We start from the raw sequence: 21,730 nt of genomic DNA, 5'->3' as shown, positions 1-21,730 counted from the left end.
TCCAAGCTGATCCCTGCTCTAAAAAAGCACACAGCATAACACTAAACAACTATAAATATTTCCTAACAACTTCATTAACTTGGAACATAAGGCCTTTTATAACTGGGTCCAGCCTACCTTTTCAAACACTGGCATTACTGATCTAGTCATAGCAGATTCCTCTGTGAATCCCTAAATATGCACCTTTCTTATATGTCTGCTCATTGTTTCCTCTACCTCAAATACCCTTCATGCTAAAATATCTATCTTCCACTGTTACCATGAAAAAGAACTAAACGTGTTTCTCATTGTGCTATATCAGCTGTAAAGTATTTCTTTTCTTTATTTAAAAATATCAAAATCCATACTGCAAATGTTTTTCAATCTGAACCATTTCCAATTTAAGCTTGTACTTTTTCTCTTCAGCCGATTTATGCTGTAAAAATGTTGACTTGTACGTAATCAGAAAACCTGTAACTGAGTACTTAATGGAAGAGAGACTCTTGACTTTTATAAGGATGCCCCAAGATCAGGTTTCATTTTCATCCTTATAATAAAAGGCTAATATGCAAATTGTCCTCTCCATCAGGAGTTTGAACCAGGGGGTGGGGCTGGCCCATGGCCCCTCCCCCTGACTGGCACAGCCTGATCGGCCTAATTGGGGTGGGCCAGCACAAATTCATGCACTGGGCCTCTAGTATTTAATAAATAAAAATGGAGGCAGGGATGATAAGGTTAATACCAGGTCTTTGGTTAAACAGTTCATTTGAACACAGGAAAATGGAGACTTATGTCAGTTCTTAGTCACAATCAAGACTGGGCATAAAAGTGAATCACTGATTGGAGTAAGATGAAATTTTTAGTTGTGTAAAAAGTAGTATTGAATATACAAGCATAATTTCCAAACCAATAACCTAAAGAATATCTTGTAGCACACTGTTCAAACCACCCAAGAAGCTTTTAATAAGATGAAAAAAATTCCAGTTAACACAAAAGGAAAATTTTCAGTCAAATAAATTACATGTATATAAAAGTCCCTATTAGCTAATTCACTATGCCCATCAGGATTGGCTTTTAATTTATGATGAACTAATATGACATATACATTTTAATCTTTAATTATAGTGCCTCATTTGAACAACTCATCCAGATGTTACTCATCTACTTTGATCTCCACACATTAATGCATAAAGCCTCTCCACGGAATCCCTGTAAACTCTGGGAGTCGACTTCTACTCACTTCAGTGTTGCTGTCTAAGCCTGTTTGCTCAGTGATGTATCGCTCCTGAGCTCACGAGTGCGTCACGGTGGACTTTTCCAATTGCTTTGTGTCCACCACACACAATTAGAAGCCGGCATGAAATATTTGCACAGCTGTTACTCTTTATATGAGTCTGTGACAGCAAGATCTGAAATGCAGGTATTCTGTTTCTGCCTTAAAACCATAAAACTGCCAGCAAAACCTGGGGACATTTTTATCAACAAGGAACGGCTAAAAGTTCACAGTTTCACAGTTCATAGCTTTTGACATGAAATCTAGCTCATTCAGTATTACAAAGAGCCAAATGTGCAGTGACTCCTTGGAGTCCTCTTATAAAAGGGAGCATATCCTGGCTGTCCTAAATAAATCCAGAACACATTTGTTGTCCTGAGTTCAGTATGCTCTTTTTAAAAAAGAAAACTCAACCAATTCTGCAACATTATGATAGGACTTAAACAGTTTCTGAAGGCCTTCAGCCATATCTTTTCTTCAGTAGGTCAGAAAACCATATTGCCATGTGCTGTGAATCTGTGGTTGCGTATTCTTTTTTCATTAATTTAGATAAGCATGAATTAGGCCTCGTGGAAAACTGAGGGATTATTTTTTTGGAAGCAGATTTTTAGAATTGAAAGGAACCTTAGAAACCACTTAGTCTTAAAGATAATAAAATCTACATCCAGAGAAGTTAGGCCATTTGCCTAAGGTCAAATCCCTGGTAAATGAAAGTGTCTGGTCATACTTTCAACCAGGTCATACTCACTGTTGAGAAATAGATTAGAGCAAAAATATAAAACTGTCCAGCAAACCAAAGAGGTATGGAGCTACCTTAAGCGCATCATCATTATTCTATAAATTCTAGATGGAGCAAGTGGTGTGTAAACATAAAATACCATGATTTAATTCCTAATGACTCAATGTTATTTAATCACTTAAAAAGACATTTCCTATTGAAAACACAGATTTTTTCCATTTAAAATCTGAAACAAATGAAAAAGTAGTAATATCAATAATAGTGGTAGTAGCCAACAACACTCCTAAACACTTATTATGTGCCAGGCCTTGAGCTAAGAGTTTTCTGTTTATTATCTCATTTAGTTTTTACAACATGGCTATGAAGCCGGTGCAATACTCATTTTCAAGATTTTTTCCATTTTTTAAAGATGAGACAATATGGACATTTTTTGAAATAGGATATACAGAAGGCCAAGAGACATGTGAAAATATGCTCCAAGTCACTGATCATCAGAGAGATGCAAATCAAAACAACAATGAGGTACCATCTCACACTTGTCAGAATGGCTATCATCAACAAACGACAAGTGATGGTGAGGATGCAGAGAAAAAGGAACCCTCCGTGCACTGCTGGTGGGAATGCAGACTAGTGCAGCCACTGTATGGAGTTTCCTCAAAAAATTAAAACTGGAACTCCCATTTGACTCAGTAATCCCACTTCTAGGAATATATTCCAAGAAATCAGAAACACCAATCAGAAAGTATATATGCACCCTTATGTTCATTAACAGCACAATTTACAATAGCTAAGATTTGGAAACAGCCTACGTGCCCATCAGCAGGTGAATGGATTAAAAAACTTTGGTACATCTACACAATGGAATGCTACATTGCTGTAAAAAAAGAAGGAACTCTTACTATTTGCAACAGCATGGATAGACCTGGAGAGCATTATGCTAAGCGAAATAAGTCAGTCAGAGAAAGATAAATATCACATGATCTCACTCATTTGTGGAATATAATGAACAACATAAATTGATGAACAAAAATAGATCCAGAGACAAGGTAACAGGACATCCAACCTCAGAGGGAAGGCGGGGAAAAGGAAGGGGGGGCGGGGGGTGGGGGGAGAAGATATCAACCAAAGGACTTGCGTGCATGCATATAAGCATAACCCATGGACACAGACAAGAGGGGTTATGTGCTGGGGAGTGAAAATGGCTGGGGAGAGGTCAATGGGAAAAAAAGAAGACATATATAATACTTTAAACAATAAAGATTTTTTTAAAAAAAGAGACACAATAGAAAGGTTAAGAAAGCTGACTAGGCCACAGCTGTCCAGATACAAGCTGTTTCTATAGAGAAGCAGAGCCCATGCTTTCAGCCCCTCCAGATTTCCCTCATTAAGGCCTTAATTTTAATGACTTTGAGTAAAAACAAAACAACAAAAAAAGCTTCTTTATAGAGTTAAAAAGGAATTATAGATGCCTACTATAATTTTTTTTTTTAAAGCAACAAACAAAATATAACCCTAAAAACACTGGTTTCCAAACTCTAGCCTTTATCTAAAAAAAAATTTGTTTTAAATCCATACCCAAGGATATTTTTTTTCCATTGCTTTTTAGAAAGAGTGGAAGGGATGGGGGAGAGAAAGAGAAACTTCTATGTGAGAGAGACACATTGGTTGTTTGCCTCCCACATGAGCCCTGACCAAGGCAGGAGATTGAATTTGCAACCCTTGACTGGGAATTGAACCCAAGACCCTTTGGTTCTAGCCTTTATCTTGAAATAGTCATTCACTTTAACTGATTTAAGAGGAATGATTTTTTTGAGATTATTGCCCTCTATGGTTTAACCACTCATTTTGAAAATTATTTCACTAATGTGCTTAAAAATTTACTGCTCAGAATAAGTAGTAACCAAAGTAACTTACTATAAAATGAAATAAAATTGAAAATGTCCAGGGCTGGACAAGAATTACATCTCGAATCAGCACACACCTGGCTTTCCCCCTCACTAGCCGGAAGAAGAGTAAACCAGAGGGGAAGTGTGCCCACAGTGGGCAGGCACCCTTCTCTGAACAGTGTGCAGGACTGGGCACTGAGCCCAAAGAATCTTTACTCTTTTAAAGTCCCACCTGGCTTTTTTGTTTGTTGATCCTCACATGAGGATATTTTTCCCACTGATTTTTAGAAGGAGGAAAAGACAGGCAGACATATACACACCGTCGATTTGTTGCTTCTGTACATGCCCAGATTGGGGACAGGGGATCAAACCTGCAGCCCAAGTACATGCCCTAGACCAGAGTTGAACCTGTGAACCTTCACGCCTGGGCCGGTGCTCTAATCAGAAAGCCACACCAGCCACCTGGCTTTTTAATCACCTTAAGACTTGATGGAAAATATTTCTGTACATATTTTGATGTCTTAAAGAAAGATTCCAAACTATTTGAATCTCAGTAAATGTATGAAAGTGCTATCTATCAATCATCCAATCTCTGAACTTCTTCCTTCTTTCTATAGCATTATCAAGGTAAGCACCTATTTTTATATTTTGAGGCCAAAGGGCAATAATTTAAAGGACATTGATGCCTTTACAGTGTTTAAGATTACACCAGAAATTGCTATTAAATATGGTGAGGCTTGAAAAGATATGGATTGTTTTAATTAGTCCAGACTTGCAGACAAGATTTTTAGGTTATCTTTCATTCAGAAAGTAAAATAAATAAATAAATAAATAAATAAATAAATAAATAAATAAATAAAATAAAATAAAATATATATATATTTTAAGTAGCCAAATAAGATGTTTTCTGAATTCAAAATTTAAATAATTTCTTTTCTGGTTGTCTAGAATTTATTTATTTCTACAATACCACTGTCACAATTTCAAAGCTCAATAAGACAACTACTGTGTTTCCCTGAAAATAAGACATCCTCCGAAAATAAGACCTACTTACAGGTTTCCTTCTGAGTGAAATATAAGGCATACCCCCGAAAATAAGACCCCCCCCCCCCCAAGGCTAAACATGAGAGTTTTGGTCCACTGATTCTGAAAGAAATGGAGTCACAAGAAATTCACCAGGAAATTCAGGAATTGGATTATTATGATGATGTTTCAGAAGATGATGACATGATTGTCATTGAATAAATGAGTAAATTCTTGATACTGTAGGATTCACAGTTTGTCTGGTTTGTGTTGACAACTACTGTACTACCGTACCGTATACAGGTAATAAATTTCCTTTATTTTCATTTAATAATAAATGTGTACCGTATTCTTCTTCATGGGAAAATAAGACATCCCCTGAAAATAAGACCTAGCGCATCTTTGGGAGCAAAAATTAATATAAGACACTGTCTTATTTTTTGGGAAACAGGGTAGCAGGAAAGTGCCCCCTTGGCCATTGTTATGGATGCAATTCATCACTGTCTGTGTCCTTCAAGTCTTTTGAGACCTAATATTTTGCCTTAAATAATGCAGAATGCATTTTTACAGTTTTCCTTTTGTTTACTTTTTTTCATTCTTTCCTGATTTCTTTCTTTAAAAAAAACACTCACACCTACAAATTATGAGCACCGCTATGATTCAACAGAAAACCATGGGCTAATAAACATTCTGTGTTGAGCATGGAATCATCAGTCCCAGTGTTTAAATATTATCTATAGCTGTTTCTTCCTCACTATTGAGAGAAAAAAAAGAGAAAACATTAGACCCCAAACCATCATCTAACAGAAGTTACACTGCAATATTATCACCATTACAGAATAAGAATATAAACTTTAAATGGGGCAGGAGGGTGGCTCGGAGGGGAGGTTGCTGGTGGTAGTGTAGGAAACATATCATTATGCTATCTCAAAGGTTTATTCTGAATGATTTACATAAACTATATTGCAAAGACTGTGCTTAATTGTTAGTAGTATAATAAAATTGTGAATCTGCTAGAATGGTTATATATATATATATATATTTTTTTTCCCCCCCTTTTCTTTCTTTTTGACGGAAAAAAAATCTTTCTGATATAACCTAAATTGAATTTGTAATCTTAGACCTTTTAGATAAATATTAAGAACATTTAAAATGTTGAGGAAGTCTTCAAGAAGAGGCTGCTATGTTTGCAGGAAATTTTATTCTTGAAGTAGATGGATTCTTTAACACTATTTTCTTAGACAGTATTTTGTTTTAAATTTTCTTAGTTATTTATAAAGTATGTTTGATACAGCAATTAAAATTAAAGGTAAAGAGGACTTGAAATACTCAAAATAAAGATATAAATTTTATAATTAAATATAATTACAACACGAGAAAAATGATTCAATTAGAGATTAATCTGAAGATTTGAAGTTTTTCTCTTTTCTAATGTAAAGAAGATAATGAAGCCAATTACTAGAGATCAATTTTTTCTTTCATGTTAATTAAAATGTAATAATGAGGCCATGTTTTATTGACAATGTTATTTGAAACTGGATTGATTAAACTTGTTTGCTTTAAAACCAATGTTTATATGTTATAATTTGAGTAGTGTATGTACTAGGATTCTTTGCTGAGTTAGGGGCTCAATACCTGGTGAACCCTTGACTATTCTATAGTTTCGTGATTTGCAAAAGAGTGATCCCTGGACTAGCAGCATTCACATAACCTGGAAATTTATTAGAAATGCATAATCTTAGGTACTACCCCAGATCTACTAGAATCTGTAATCTGTGTTTAACAAGCCCTCCTAGAGATTTTGAGGCCCACTCAAGTGTGAGAACCAATGCTCCAATCGGTAAGTCCATGACCTTCATCATCTTATCTAACCATGTCACTGCACACAAGTTTTCTCTAGTTTAACTATAACAGGTTAATAATTAGAAGATGGAGTCCAGAAGCTACAAAGTTTTAAGACAGGGGCTGGAAATGGAGGACGAGGTAGTTAATCTCTGGCAGTAGTGCACCACAGTAATGGACTGAGGACCTAGAACCTACTCCCAAAAGATGATGGTCCCATTTACAGTCAACAAGAAAAAAAATTCTCTTTGCCTGTGAAGGACTTAAAACTCCAAGCCAAGGAAACTGTCCAAAAAATGAGTCACATCAGGGAAAAGATATAGAAGAAATTTCTAAAGGAAAAATAGAAGCAAGAAAATGCATATTCACCTACACCCACCCCACAATAGCACCTAGGACTGTATACAGCTGAGGATCCAATGCTGTACAAGAAGGAATTCAAAACAGCTCCACATAAGGAGGACAGAGTCCTACAAACTTACAAGCACTCACAAGCATCTTGAGACTGTAATAACATGTCAGCTACAAGAGCTCTAGTCATCAAAAACACTCAGCAAAAGGTCAAATAAAGTGCATTTCATTCTAATTTCAAGCAATATCACACAGAAAGGTATGCCACCCAAGTGCAGTGCACACATAAATGGGAGTGATCCTCCTCCCAACAGTTACACGGTGAAAGTCAAACAGAATACTGTACTGCTGCCCATACAATTGTGAGGATCTTCTCAAATGAAGGTTTTTCCTTCTTCAGAGTTAAATGTTAGCTACTTTAAATCCCAGAGCTATGCCCCAGCCAGGTGGTTCAGTGATAAAGCATCGGCCTTCAGACTGAGGGGTCCCAGATACTATTCTGGTCAAGGGCACATGCCTGGGTTTCGGGCTTAATCCCCTGTGTGGGGCTTGCAAGAGGCAGCTGACCAATGGTTCTCATCATTAATGTTTTCCTCTCTCTCTCCTTCTCCCTTCCTCTCTGAAGTCAATAAAAATATATTTAAAAATCAATCCCAGGGCTAGCTATCCTTCCGGCTGTTATCAGCTTCCTAGTTCTGAGGCTGGCACAAGGCTTTACATAATCTTACTAGGTATATGATCTTTTTTTAAAAAACATGTTTTTTTATTGATTGGAGAGAGAAGAAAGGAAGTGGGGGAGAGAGAGAGAAAAATTGAAGCATCAACATCCATCAGTTGCCTTCTGCATGCTCCATGCTGGGTATCTAGCCTGTAACCTGAGCATGTGCCCTGATTGGGAATCAAACTGATGACCTCTTGGTGCCTGGGTGGACACTCAACCACTGACCACATTGGCTGGGCGAGGAATATGGTCTTAAAACACAGAACAAAACAAACTTCCTCCTTCACTTTACACTCACAAGAAAACTGAAGTTTTTAAAATAACTTTTAAGAAGGCAGGAAACCCAACAGTAGTAGCATATGAAATGAAAGCACTTACTGAACAGAGGCACCTGAAAAGGTAGACTCTCATCCATTGCTAGTCACAAATCCTGTCATAAGGCATCAGCTAGCAAAGGTCTCTGATTTCACAGAGCTTCTCAAACATCCCATATTTTAACTATAAAGTACGTATTGGAATTCACACACTATTAACTGTGTTTATATTTAGAGAATCACTGTGAGGTACTTTATTATATGTAATTCAAAAACGAAAAAAAAAATAATCTAATTCAGAAAACACACATCTCCCAACTAACCAAACCAAAGCTTTATAGTTCCAATATTTGAGTTCTTGACAAAAGAAGGCAGAATACACAAAGTTACCAAGCAACCAGTGATTTTAGAGGCCCCAGTAAGTAAGTGTAAGTTCACAACAATCAAGGAGCAGTGAAAAATGAGGAAAGATTCATAATCTCTCTAAAAAGAGGACTCACTCTACTGCCAATATAGACCACTCCATTTCTAAACAGCTCATCAGAGGTAAAGCACCTTGCAGCTGTTTGCAATGCTCACATTGGAAAGTAGGCAATCACAGTGTGAAAAGGAAGATGTATCTAACTGACTGTGTTAAGGAAACTGGTGCTGACATTCATCTGATTTCCTTTGATAAAAGCCACTTTGGCTCAGTCACTGTGATCTTAACACCATCTCAGAGCACCTGTGGACCACTGTTCACTTTTAGAGTTCCTAGTCGGCACAGACAATAGTGCAGTGAAGGCCTGGGGGGGTGGGGGGGTGCTGGGTGGAGTGGAGGATATCTGTAATGCTGTCAACAACAAATAAAGGGTTCCTAGTCGGAATATTCCTGGAACACAGGCTGCAGTCCTTGTTAGATGATAAAAAGAAAACTGAGGTACATGAAGTAAATTATCCTGTGTTGACAGAACAAGAAACAGGAATGGACAAGAGCTGATATTTGGAATTTTGTTTAGCCTAGGTTACGTAGATTCTAATAATCTATATTGAACAATTTCTACATAAACACAATTATTTCATTCTATAGTGAGGTAACTCAATTAATTTTTGAAAAATTACTTCTCTAAACTTGATGTTTCCTGGAGATCATCTAGCCAATACTGAACGCAAGCCATCTGATAGACGGTAAAATGGGAAAAACTACAGTGCCAAAAATACCACCGCCCAGTCCAAAAGTCACCAGTGATTTTAGAGGCCCCAGTAAGTTAGAATGACAATGAATGTTAGAATGACAATGCAGTGTTGATTTGTACCAAAATTAAACAAACCCTTGTTTAAGTATTAAAACTTTTGCTTTTATGGAACAAGTTCCACTTATCTACTACTGAGAGACGTCCTAATAGGCTTTTTAACAGTTACAAAATGTTTTATAGTTATCTAAGGGGAACCTTAAGCACAACAACCACTATCACAGATAATATAAAATGTTTCCAATCTAACTATAATATTTCCTAGAATTGGAAAGAAGCACCAGTTACTAGACTACACAAAAGAACTCCATAGCACCACTCAGGTGTATTTTCACCATCAAACTGCACAGAACTATTGGTATTCAAAAAACAGAAGTAGGCCCAGCCCACAAAGAACCCAAGGAATGTGACCTTTTTCTTAGACCCATCTCAAGAAGCATACATCTGAGTTTAAAAGCTGTAACCTGATGTGTACTCTTCACATACAACTAATTCAATGAAATTTAAAAACCAGTATAGTCAGCAACATTGAAAGATTAGAATTATGAATGAGAATAATGGTTACTTATCCTTTATTTACTAACTTGAAAAGCTGTATTTCTTTCACTTACTCTGTTATTTTTTATTTTATTTTTAAAAATATATTTCTTTATTGATTTCAGAGACGAAGGAAGAGGAAGAGAGATAGAAACATCATTGATCAGCTGCCTCCTGCATGCCCCCCTCCTGGGGATCGAGCTCACAATTGGGGCATGTGCCCTTGGCCAGAATTGAACCCGGGATCCTTTAGTCCACAGGCTGACACTCTATCCACTGAGCCAAACCAGATAGGGCTCTGTTATTTCTTAATAGATTGAAGAAAACAAAAGGAAAAGAGAACCATTATATGCACTTACGTTTTGGCTGTGACATCCACATACTGTCCTGGGCGAAAGTGAGCAGCATAAAGAGGAGTACCTTTATAAAAAGAAAACAAAATATCAGTATGAAGTCTGTCTGTCCAGAAATAACTTCACTAAACATTAACTACATCCAGGAAGCTTTGTAGATAACATATGTCAAAACCGGCAGATTCTCTTCTGCAATTATAATTATTGCAGAAACACCAATTATAAGATAATAAAATTATTCAATACTGACTACATGGGATGTGGTGCTAGAGCGAGTAAACAGACCACGCTGGCTGATGGTGTGCTATCACAGCAGTCAGCGAGGTGCTGCCTGAAGTGGGCAATTCCTGTACAACACAGTGTTTCCTGCCGGCAAATATAGGAATAATTCTTGGTCATTTTGGTGAGTAACAATACACTAAATTAAGGTATATTACCTATTTCATAGAAAAAAAAAAAAAAAAGAATGATAAAAAATGTTGGGGCTAGACCAAATCGTTTTTTACCCACTGGAGATAAATGATCCAAAACAGAAACTTGAATTATTTGAATGAACACACAGGTCCATTGTTCTCTGGGTAATATTTATGGCATGTATCTATAATATCCCAATAAAACCCATATATATCAGATTCTTGGTAGACTGATCATTATTCCAATAAAATAGATATTCTTGAATATGCCAGATATCAGGACTAGCAAAACATCGCTACTATAAATACTACTAATTTTATATAATAATATTTCCAAAACTAGTTGTATTTAAATAAAATCTTATTTTAAATGGACTTGAGAAATGTGTTATTTAATGGTATCTTATAGCTCCAAGCCCTTCACAATATTTTATTTATATAAATTTGGAATTAACACTTTTATCTCCAAATATTTATAGGGCACTTACAATATGCAAAGCAAGAAATACAAAAGTATAAGACATGGCTCCTGATCTCAAGAATTTATTATCGAAGGAGGGATTGAGAGAGGTGGAATAGCATATGGAGGGAGGTTCAATGATGGAGACTTGACTTGGGATGGGGAACACACAATAGTGTACTGATGATGTGTTGTAGAATTGTGCACCTGGGAGCTGTATAATTTTGTTAACCAGTGTTACCCCAATAAATTAAATTTTATAAAGAATGTATTATCTAAGTGATAAATCAACATTACATCATCAAATAAGAGGACATAAAAAGATACTTCTCCAAAGAAGATACACAGTTGGCCAAGAGTCATGAAAAGATGCTCAACATCTGTACATCAGGGAAATGTAAATCAAAACCACAATAAGATACCACCTCATGTCAGTCAGGATGGCTATGCAATAATTAACAAGTGTTGGTGAGGATGTGGAGAAAAAAGAACCCTGAACACAGTTGGTGGGACTGCAAATTGGTTGAGACACTATGGAAAACAGTATGAAGATTCAGTCAAAAACTAAAAATAGATACGCCATACCACCCAGCAATTCCACTCTGGATATTTATCAAAAGAAAATAAAAACAATAATTCAAAAGGGTATATGCATCCCTATGTACATTCCAGCATTATTTAAATAGCCAAGATACGAAAGCAGCTAGGTGTCCATCGATAGATGAATGAAGTATACACACACACACAGACACACACACACACACCTGGTATATATACACAATAGAATATTATCCAGCCATTTGCAACAACACGAATGAGTCTAGCGCAGGGGTGGGGAACATCCAGCCTGAACACCATATATGGCTTGTGAAATCATTTGGGCTGGCACTGCCAAGGCATTAGAGGTGAGTTAAATATTTGACCAAATATAGTAGGCTAATTTTTAAGTTGATAATTCTGTATGGCCCATGAATGATGTTGTAAATATCCAAATGGCCCTTGGCAGAAAAAAGGTTCCCCACGTCTGGTCTATAAGATATTATGCCAAGTGAAGTAAATCAGGCAAAGACAAATACCACATGGTTTCGCTTACGTGTGGCATCTATAAAAGAAACAGATGAACAAATAAAACAAAAACAGGCTCATAGAAACAGAGACCAAAGGGATGACACTGAGAAAGAAGAGGGTGGAGATGTGTGAAAAAGGTAAAAGGAAATATAGTCTATAACAGTGTTTCCCAAACTTCTCTCATGATGAGAATCACCTGGTGGAGTTGTTAAAACACAGATTCCCGAATCCCAACTAAGAAGTGCTAAACTAGAATTTTTGGGAACATATAGGTAAAATTGTATACTTAACTAGTGCTCTAAGACAGATGTTATATACAGAGCACTAAGTTAGGTATGCAATTTTACCTATATGTTCTCAAAAATTCTAGTTTAGCACTTCTTAGTTGGGATTCAGGAATCTGTGTTTTAACAACTCCACCAGGTGATTCTCATCATGAGAGAAGGTTGGGAAACACTGGTCTATAACATTGTGGTAAGTTTGAACAGTAACAGATGATTACTAGAATTAGTGGGGTAATCACATTGTAAGTCATACAAATATTGAATAACTATATTGTACACCTGAAACTAATACAACTAATATAGTGTATAGGGAAATCGGAAAAAAAAATTTTAATTAAGTAATTTTAAAAAGTTGGATCCAATGTGGTAGAGAATGAATGTATGGGAAGATAATTTTTGCTTTGCTTGTTTAAAACAGGGAATAAAGTGCTGTAATATTCCAGAGGGTAGTATCCTTTAAGGTAATGTTTAGGCTGGATTTGGACAAGCAGGGAAAATCCTTCAATTAAGAAAAAATAGGGGAATTTGCAATAGCATGGATGGACCTAGAGGGTACTATGTAAAATGAAATAAGTCAGAAAAAGACAAATACCAAATGATTTCACTTATATGTGGAATCTAAAGAACAAAATAAACAAAATAGAAAACAGACTCATAGTTGCAAAAAGCAGAACAATGGTTGCTATAGGAAAGGGGGGGTTGGAGGTCTAGCTGAAAAAGGTGAAGGGATTAGAAGTACAAATTGGTGGTCTCAAAACAGTCATGGGGATGTAAAATACATAGAGAATATAGTTAAAAATATTGTAACTATGTATGGTACCAGGAGGGTACTTGAAATATTGGGGAGTCACTTTGTAAAGTATATGACTGTCTAACCACTATGTTGTACACCTGAAACTAGTATAAAATAATATTGAATATAAACTATAATTGAAAAATAAATTTTTTAAAAAAAGAAAGAAGATAAAAAAATTACTGAATTTCTATGAGGTTAACTGACCTGAACAACCTATAATTGACTATTTTTCATCTATAAAACCAAAAATTTCACATGGTCTGAGCTACAGCAAAACTTAATATGGACTAAGTTTTACACTTGTTAGCTTAATTCCATTTAATTGCAAACCCTGCACTTCAAAACATATCTTTTAATTCTAATTTATATCAAGGCTGTCCTTCTGTCACTCCAATTAATATTGTCCATTGCAATTGTATTTTACTTCAAAAAATTCAGTTCACATATTAAAATTAAAAAATCTTATCCTTCTACTGTATGCTTGTTAGAACTCAAATTCAAGAGATCAGAGAGCTCTTCTGAAGTTTAAAGACATCACATTCTATTAATTACATGAACCAACCAAATAATCATATTGCCAAATCTCACCTTTTGACATTCCATGAATAGAAAAAAATACTTAGGAATTTTAAAATAATGATCTTTAAGTTGAAGTGTTATGGTTGATCACTGTCCAATTTCAGGCTAGGTTATATTTTTTTCAAAATCTTCTCTCAGTGAGTATAGCTATTCTCCACTTAATAAAATGCCAGCCTACAAACAGTAAACTTCACATTTTAAGAGTGGATGTATTTATTGTGAGAGACTTTTCCAAATGTAAAACTCTCTATACATTAAAAACAAAAGCATTCTTCCTTCTTTCAGGGAAACAGAGTTCTCTAAAGTTCTTTTCACTGAAGGAAAAAAAAAAAAAAAAAAGAAAAGAAAAGAAAAAAAGACTTGTTTATCCCTAGAGATTAAAATAGATACGTTTTTATATTTAAAAATAAATGGTTGGGACTTTGTACTGTGGATTCAGCTTTATTAAAAAGACTGACATTAAACAAACCACGGATTTAGGTATTTTTACCCCTTCCCCCCAACTTCAGATTACCTGGCTTAATTACAGCATTATCTGTTACACGAAAGATTTTAATTTTCTGTTTTGGTGGCAATCCAAGTTCTTGGTAAAATTCCAATATGGATTTACGTTTCTAGAGGAAAATAAATAACACAGTAAATACTAAAGGTGGGGTTTAATGCAGAGATTTAAACCAAGGTATCATCAACACACCAGGAAACAAACCAAAGAGCACTCTGTTCCCCTAATGAACTAAGAGCACGCTATCCCCACACTGAAGGGAGGTGAGATTTTTTCCATCTATAATCCATTACAGTTGGGATCCAACCATGTGCAGAGTGTAGCTCATACACAGCATATGGGGAAAGACATTTATTCTGTAGGAAAAGAAAAAGAATTGTGCTATATTTATATCTGAAGTTTCACTGGAGACTCTTATGTATCAAGAACTCCCATCCTGGAAAACTGGACCGTGTCTACTCTGTACCTGTATTCAAGCAGCTAGAAGAAAACACTGTAGGTCACATTCAAATGTATGACCACAAACTTCAAAGTCAATCCCAAATGTGGCCTGGCCAGTCTACATTTCCCTCCCCGCTAGTTATATCCTCACACTCTTCAATGCAACTATGTCACATCTCCTTTTAAATCCTCCAGCACTGTGCCCTCTTTCTCTCCCCCTTTGAGCTGATCATCCTGCTTCTTGATTCACTGAAAAATACAGAAGAATCAAGAGTACTTCCTCACACTTACCGCCTAGTCCATATAAGTGTCTGCACCAGCCGTTATATACTATCCTCCTGCCACCCTCACTCCAGTTGCCAGAGATGCATGTGGGGAGCATGTAGAAAATGCCGATGCCCAGGCCTCAGCTTGGAGACTATAGCCTCACGGGTCTAATGTGGCAACCAAGCGTGCGTGCGTGTGTGCGTGCGTGTGTGTATGTGTGTGTGTGTGTGTGTGTGTGTGTGTGTATTTTAAAGCACTCCACAGATTGTGATGTGAAAAGGGCTGGGAATCACAATGACAGATGAAACGTCCATGCTCTAATTAAAAGCCATATCCTTCACTGTGTACTCCTAACCTCTCTCATCTATTCAATAGCTTTACTCCTGAAATTGTCCCCATTGTCTTCTGAAACACTAATTGCCCTCTTGCTACTGAAATGTTCCTGTTGGTATACAAAGATATCATAACTCATACATTAAAACAAAATTTTTCCTTAGCCAGTCTCCTTTAGGTAATCATCCTGTTCCCTTACAACCACACCCCTGAAAGACTTGCTGAGTCTATTTTCTCTCACACCGACTTTAATCAGGTGCTTTCATCTCCTACTACTCAATGGGAAGTGTCAAGATCACCAGTGTCTCCATGTGGTCAAATACACCTGTCAATACTAGTTTTATTGGCTCCATCAGTAATGCCTGACACAGGTGACCATGTCACATCTTTACTTGAAAGACTTTCACTTGGCTCCCAGTCACTACTCTCTTGGTTCTTTCATATGCTACCAACCCCACATTTGTAACTTCAATCCAAATTCTACTCTGAACTCTAAATTCCTAGTAGTTCTAATAACCTAGAAACATTAGGTTTTTGCCAACTCAATATCTCACGTTGATGTCATGCAGTAACATCAATTTTAACTGGTCTAAAATTGAACTTGATTCCCCCCTTCCTAAACAAACCTGCTTTCCTTTGTCTTCCAAATCTCAATGCTTCTGTTGTTGGACCAAAAATCTCGTGGTCACTTTGACTCTCTTCCTTCTTACATCCCATTTCCCATTCAGATTCCCCCCTTCCTCAACAAGCCTGCTTTCCTTTGTCTTCCAAATCTCAATACTTCTGTTGTTGGACCAAAAATCTCGTGGTCACTTTGACTCTCTTCCTTCTTACATCCCATTTCCCATTCATCGGCAATTCCTGCAGACTTTATTTGAAAATATAGCCTACATCAACTACTTCTCACCCCCACTCCACCCAACCATCTTTTGCTTGGATTATTTCAACAGACTCTTAAACTAGTCTCCAAAATTCCACATTCCTGACCCATGGTCTGTTTCCCATTCACAGGCTGGCATGTTCCTTTTAAAACACAAGCTATTTCATGTCTCTGCAATGGCTTCCATCTCGTGCAGAATCAAGTCCCAAGTCCTTACCATGGTTTACAAGGTTCTATACTTCCTTCATCTACTGCTCTTCTCTGGGCTCACACTGCGTCATTCCTTACTAGTCCAAGAACACATTAAACTGTGGCCTCAGGTCCTTTTTGCACATTCCGTTCCCCCTGCCTGAATGCTTTTCTGCCAGATTTTTGCATGACTTGTTCCCTCACTTTATTCAGGTCTCTATCCAAACATCAATTTACCTTCCCTACCTAAAATAGCACCACTTTCTGTGACTAACAATCCCTCCAGACTACTTTATTAGTCCTCAAAGTACTTCTCTCCATCTGTCATGATTTACAGTTGTTTTTTTTTTTTTTCTACGCAACAGCCTCCCTATCTTATCCCCAATCCCATCAAAATGTAAGCTTCTTGAGAGCAGACTTTAGTTGCTACGTCTGCAGCTCCTGCTGGCTGCTTCCCCCTGCACCCGTCTTTGTTTTTCTGCTATTTTAAATATCCCCGAATAAATAACTTTAAGGACATCTTACTTCCTGAATGTCCTGGGTCTTTTTTAAAATTAAAACTGTGATATAGATTTCTGTAAGACAAACTGCACCACTTTATATTTCCTGATGTAAAGAGTGCCTCTTTCATGAGAATATGGGCAATGCAGGTATATCTATCTACCTGCTGTTTCTGCTCCCTCAACTTCCCTTCTAATCACAAATGAAGCTCCAGCAGGCTCTCAGTGGGTCACATTATTCTATGGATGCTTACTTGTGTCTGCCTGTGACAGTCTCTGGTCTATAATTTCCTCCCCACCTTGTACCTCCAACTCTCATTAAAAATCTGTTACTTATCTGTTTAGTCCCAGCTGCAGGACATTTCCTGTCTGGATCCCTCCCTGGCAGCCTTGTCAGAGCAGACTGCTTTCACCTCTGCCACCTCTAGACCCTCCATTTACTAGTATTTAACTTACATATCTGTCTGCCTGCTAGTCTGTGAGTCCCTGGATTATAGGGGCTGCTTTATTCCCGTGTAACTTTAGAGCTAACGACAGTAGCAGGTTAGACACTGCAAAGTGAGCGAAATGAATGGTGAAAAGACTCAGAAGATAGAGGACAGACATCTGTCTGGGTGTGAAGTCCTGATTTGTCTCTTCAGGACACCCCACCTTTCCCTCTTCCTGCTGCCGCATTAATTCTTGGCAGACAACATTCCTGTGTTTGTGGCCTGACAGTGTGTGGCTTCTATCCTTCATTTCTAGTTATTAAAAACTTACAAGTCTAAAATAAACACCATGACTTACTCTGAGGATGAACAAATCTACAAGAAACTAAGCTACTATAAAACCAAACCAACAGCAATTTGTAATAAAACAAATAAACAAACAAAAAAATCAAACCAAGAATAGCAGCAACTGAAAAACCCTAGCAGCTCAAGATGACACTGATGATGTACTGAAACAAAGCATCATTTCTCCCAAATGCAATGAAGACATGCACAGCCAGGCTTATTTGATTATGTAGTAAACATCAGGTACATGCTACTTCAATTTAAAATGTGCACTGTGAGTACCGCTTTCTCATTTACTGAGTGGCTGACTTCTGTGGACATGTCATTGGGTGGCACTGGCCTGTAAACACAAAACTTTAATTTTTGGAGCAGCCCACACTCCTGGGAATCTCCCTGGGGCCCTCAGGTGGGACCATACATGCTGAGCAGCTCTGCTTCCATGTCCACGGAAGGTTGTTTTTGCCTCAGTTTCCTCAAGAAGCCACCCTTTTCTCCAAGACAGAGAGAACATAAACTCACCCCAGTGATTTGTTATGCTTTCCCTTCCCACTGATTGAAACCTCAGGCTAATATGCCGCACCACTCCTCCCAAGGCCCGGCTTTCTGTCTTAATCACACTCACTTGTTCCATAACAAAAGCAAGCACAAAGGCTCTCATTTAAAAATGTGGCTCCTTGAAATTATTTTCCTGATGAGTCAGATTCAGATATATCAAATTTTAAAACAGACTTTAATTTAATTTTTAACATTCACATATTCCACCTGGCAATTTAGAAAGCATACTATTTTATCAATTATCAGTTTTTAAGTATGCCAGCAGGCTTCTGAGAAAAATTCTATCCTTTTCCAGTAATACAAAATAGACAAGATAAACAATTTTATCTAAATAACTATAGACTACAACATAAAAAGAAAAAAAAATGTAATATGTACTTCTCGATTATCTTCCTAATTCACTAAAATTGAGTACTTCAATTTTTTTCTTTTAAAAATCAAAATATTGGCCGTGAGAAAAACTAAATGTTCAAGTTGAGCTGAAACCAGCAACAGTGGAACAGAGGTATTTTTTTTTTTTTTAAACTTCTAAATAAATAATTTCAAAGGCAATTTAAAAGACTGACAGCAGTGTCACACTTGGATAATTCCATCTCTGAGATTGCATTCCCTCTGCCTTCAAAGTTTTCTGCAATTATCCTCTCACAATGAAAATGCTTCTCTGCTCCCAAGATGAATTGGTTTAATCAACATTGAGGCTACTTAACTTCCTGATTCAAAAATACTACATATCACATCAGCTTTTATGTATAATAAGACACAAAAATAACAAAAGCAAAGTGACTCAAATTCCTTGGAGGCATAAACCTTTTACAGCTCAAAAAAACAACAGTTCTAGCCCTATTATAAATGAACTGATTCAATCAATTTATTTTAGAATGCTTAACTATTTGATATTTTATATTCATAGGTCTTTCTCTCTCTTTAAAAACCTTCTATATCAATCTACTTGCAATTTCCCTAAGGGTTATAATATGCAAGAAGTTTATATACTTCTAGTTTACAATTTTTTCCCCTTTCTGAATCAAACTGGTTTACTAATCAAGAATTCTAAAACTCCTCTGTCACATACCATTCTGAAGAAAGGTCATTCAGAGACAAAGTTTTTTCCTTAATATACTAATACCTGTCCCCTAGATCTAGAAAATTTATATCTTGAAGAATAAGAAGGGCCTCTGTAGCACTTTCTATACTAGAAAAGTAAGTTATTTTAAAAATTGATGTTGTGGAATAAAAGCACTTCTGTAACATTTTAGTTATTAGTATTACATTACAAGATTTTATGTATAAGACATCATCACTAAGTAAAACAGTAAATTGAGCTGGCAAGTACTTTTCTTAGTTTAGAACTTTTGTTTTTTTTCTTGAAAACTAAAATATTAGAAAAACAATATGAGACTTTTAGAACTGGGAGAGAATTTGGAGACCATCAAAGCCATTATCAGTATCCTGTTTTCATGGATAAGAAAATGGATGTTAGAAAAAAAGAAAATGGATGTTCAAAAAGGTGGAGAGAAGGAGCTAATGGTAGAGATCAGGATTAGAACTCGTTCTTCTGACCCTACGTTCACTCATTTTTCCTCTATCTCATAGTGGTGAGGAAGTAATCTCCACAGATTTGTTGAAGCAGAATGGATTATTCCAACATGAAGCTTGATTTACACATAATAAGCCCGTAAAGATGTGAATTTACAATAATAAAATAAAAAGAAAAATGATGGTACAGCAATACAATCAATTAGAAAACAGTGGAATCTATTAAACCCAGTAATTATTCACATGATTGACATGAAGGCTAACATGTCACAGCTAAAACTTCAAACATTTGACATTTAAAAACAAGTTTCAATAAATACCTCACTGTGCTTTTAATTACTGTGGAATTATTTGAAGCCTGACATTATTAGTCAATAAATTGTCAAGAATTAATAGTTCTAAATCTTCAATGAAAAATAGCCAACTTCTCTAATACTTATGAGACAACTCCACTTAGATTTTCTCTAAACACTTCAAACATATCTTTGCTGTTTCCCTTTCTTTGTCCCTAGTCCAGGTTACAGCATAAGCACTGACCTAGTTGCTTAGTTAGAAACTGCTCTGTGCCTGGCCCTCTAACCACACATCCTCACTCACCCAGCCTTTCACAGATCCCAGCTCCTTCCAAACCCAATCCAACCGCCCCCGGCTTCAAAAGCCTTTATCAACTCTCTCCTAGTGCTTAAACCAACCTCCTAAAAGTCCTCCCTCCACCCAGATTCTTATCATTTATTTGATAAGAATAAATTATAAGACTTGTCAAATTGTTACCTTGTTAAATAAATGATAAGCATCTATCCTAGTTAAAGAATTAGGAGAGCTCCTTGAAGTCTACAAGGTGAAGTCAAAACTCCTTAGCTTTCCACCCTGACAGCAGCACCCACTGGCCCCACACCCACACACTAAGATTGAGACACACCACACCTCTCTTTCCAAGCACATTCTACATACTCTTCCACATTCTACAGGCTTTTTCCCTCTGCTATGCCTTTAACACATTCTCCTTTCTGGTCTCCTTGTTGTGAACCCTCAGAGGATCTGTCAACCTGAAGTGGCCATCCACACTCTGTGCTTGTTGCATTTATGATACTGTATTGAGATGGCAGATTTGTGTCCATCTTCCCATTCACTTATGTGTTGCCACGGGGTGGACATCAAGGCCCAGTTAAGAAAGTGAGGCTCTGGAGTCTGCTAGTCACTCTGCCTCTTACCAGTGGGGAGCCCTGAATGAATTACTAACTCTCTTTAGCTCACAAGCTGAAAAGATCACTTAATAAATGGAAAGGCGTGATGCTTATGTACGTGGCATGTAATAAGTGCTTAACAGAAGTCACCTATGACAAAGAAACAGGAGGCACACAACAAACACTTGCATAATACAGGCTGTATCCTAATTTCCATCCATGTTCACTTCATAAACAATTTACAACAGAAAAATATTTGTCTTAAAGATTAGCAATGTTTTAGTAAACCTAAAGGAGTTTTGTATTCATTAGCAAAAACCACCACTATTTCTAAAAAGGTATTCTCTGCTTTTCGTCATCCAATTAAAGATACTAATTGTGCAGACTTTTCAAATTTAAACTACATACTCAGCATTTATTAGTATTCCTTTTGGGGGAAAATGCTTTGTTTGAAAAATTCTGATGTTTTGTATACAACTTTTTCCCAAATAATGAAAGCTCATTCTAATAGAAAATTGCCCTGGCTGGTGTGGCTCAGTTGGTTGGAGCATTGTCCTGTACACTGAAAGATCAGGGTTCGATTCCCAGTCATGGCACACACCCAGCTTGTTGGTTTGATACCTGTTCAGGTGTGTACAGGAGGCAACCAATCGATATTTCTTTCACATAAATGTTTCTTTCAACCCTCCTCTCTCTTTCACACACTCTCTCTCAAATCAA

General features: G+C 36.8%; 1 protein-coding gene across 1 annotated transcript in view; it reads right to left on the bottom strand.

Annotated features, from left to right (window-relative positions):
- MRPL3 (mitochondrial ribosomal protein L3) overlaps positions 1 to 21,730 on the bottom strand; it is a 42,716-nt gene that overhangs the window by 14,658 nt on the left and 6,328 nt on the right. Inside the window, exons 5-6 of the mRNA XM_084902152.1 lie at positions 14,365 to 14,464; positions 10,257 to 10,317 (exon numbers count right to left, since the gene is read on the bottom strand). Of these exons, the coding sequence (XP_084758278.1) occupies positions 10,257 to 10,317; positions 14,365 to 14,464 (161 nt within the window). The remainder of the gene's footprint in view (positions 1 to 10,256; positions 10,318 to 14,364; positions 14,465 to 21,730) is intronic.

The sequence above is a fragment of the Pipistrellus hanaki genome (genome assembly GCF_964339955.1).
Source record: "Pipistrellus hanaki genome assembly, chromosome: 13".
In the NCBI taxonomy this organism is placed as follows: domain Eukaryota; kingdom Metazoa; phylum Chordata; class Mammalia; order Chiroptera; family Vespertilionidae; genus Pipistrellus; species Pipistrellus hanaki.
This window is presented reverse-complemented; position numbering and strand designations above follow the sequence as displayed.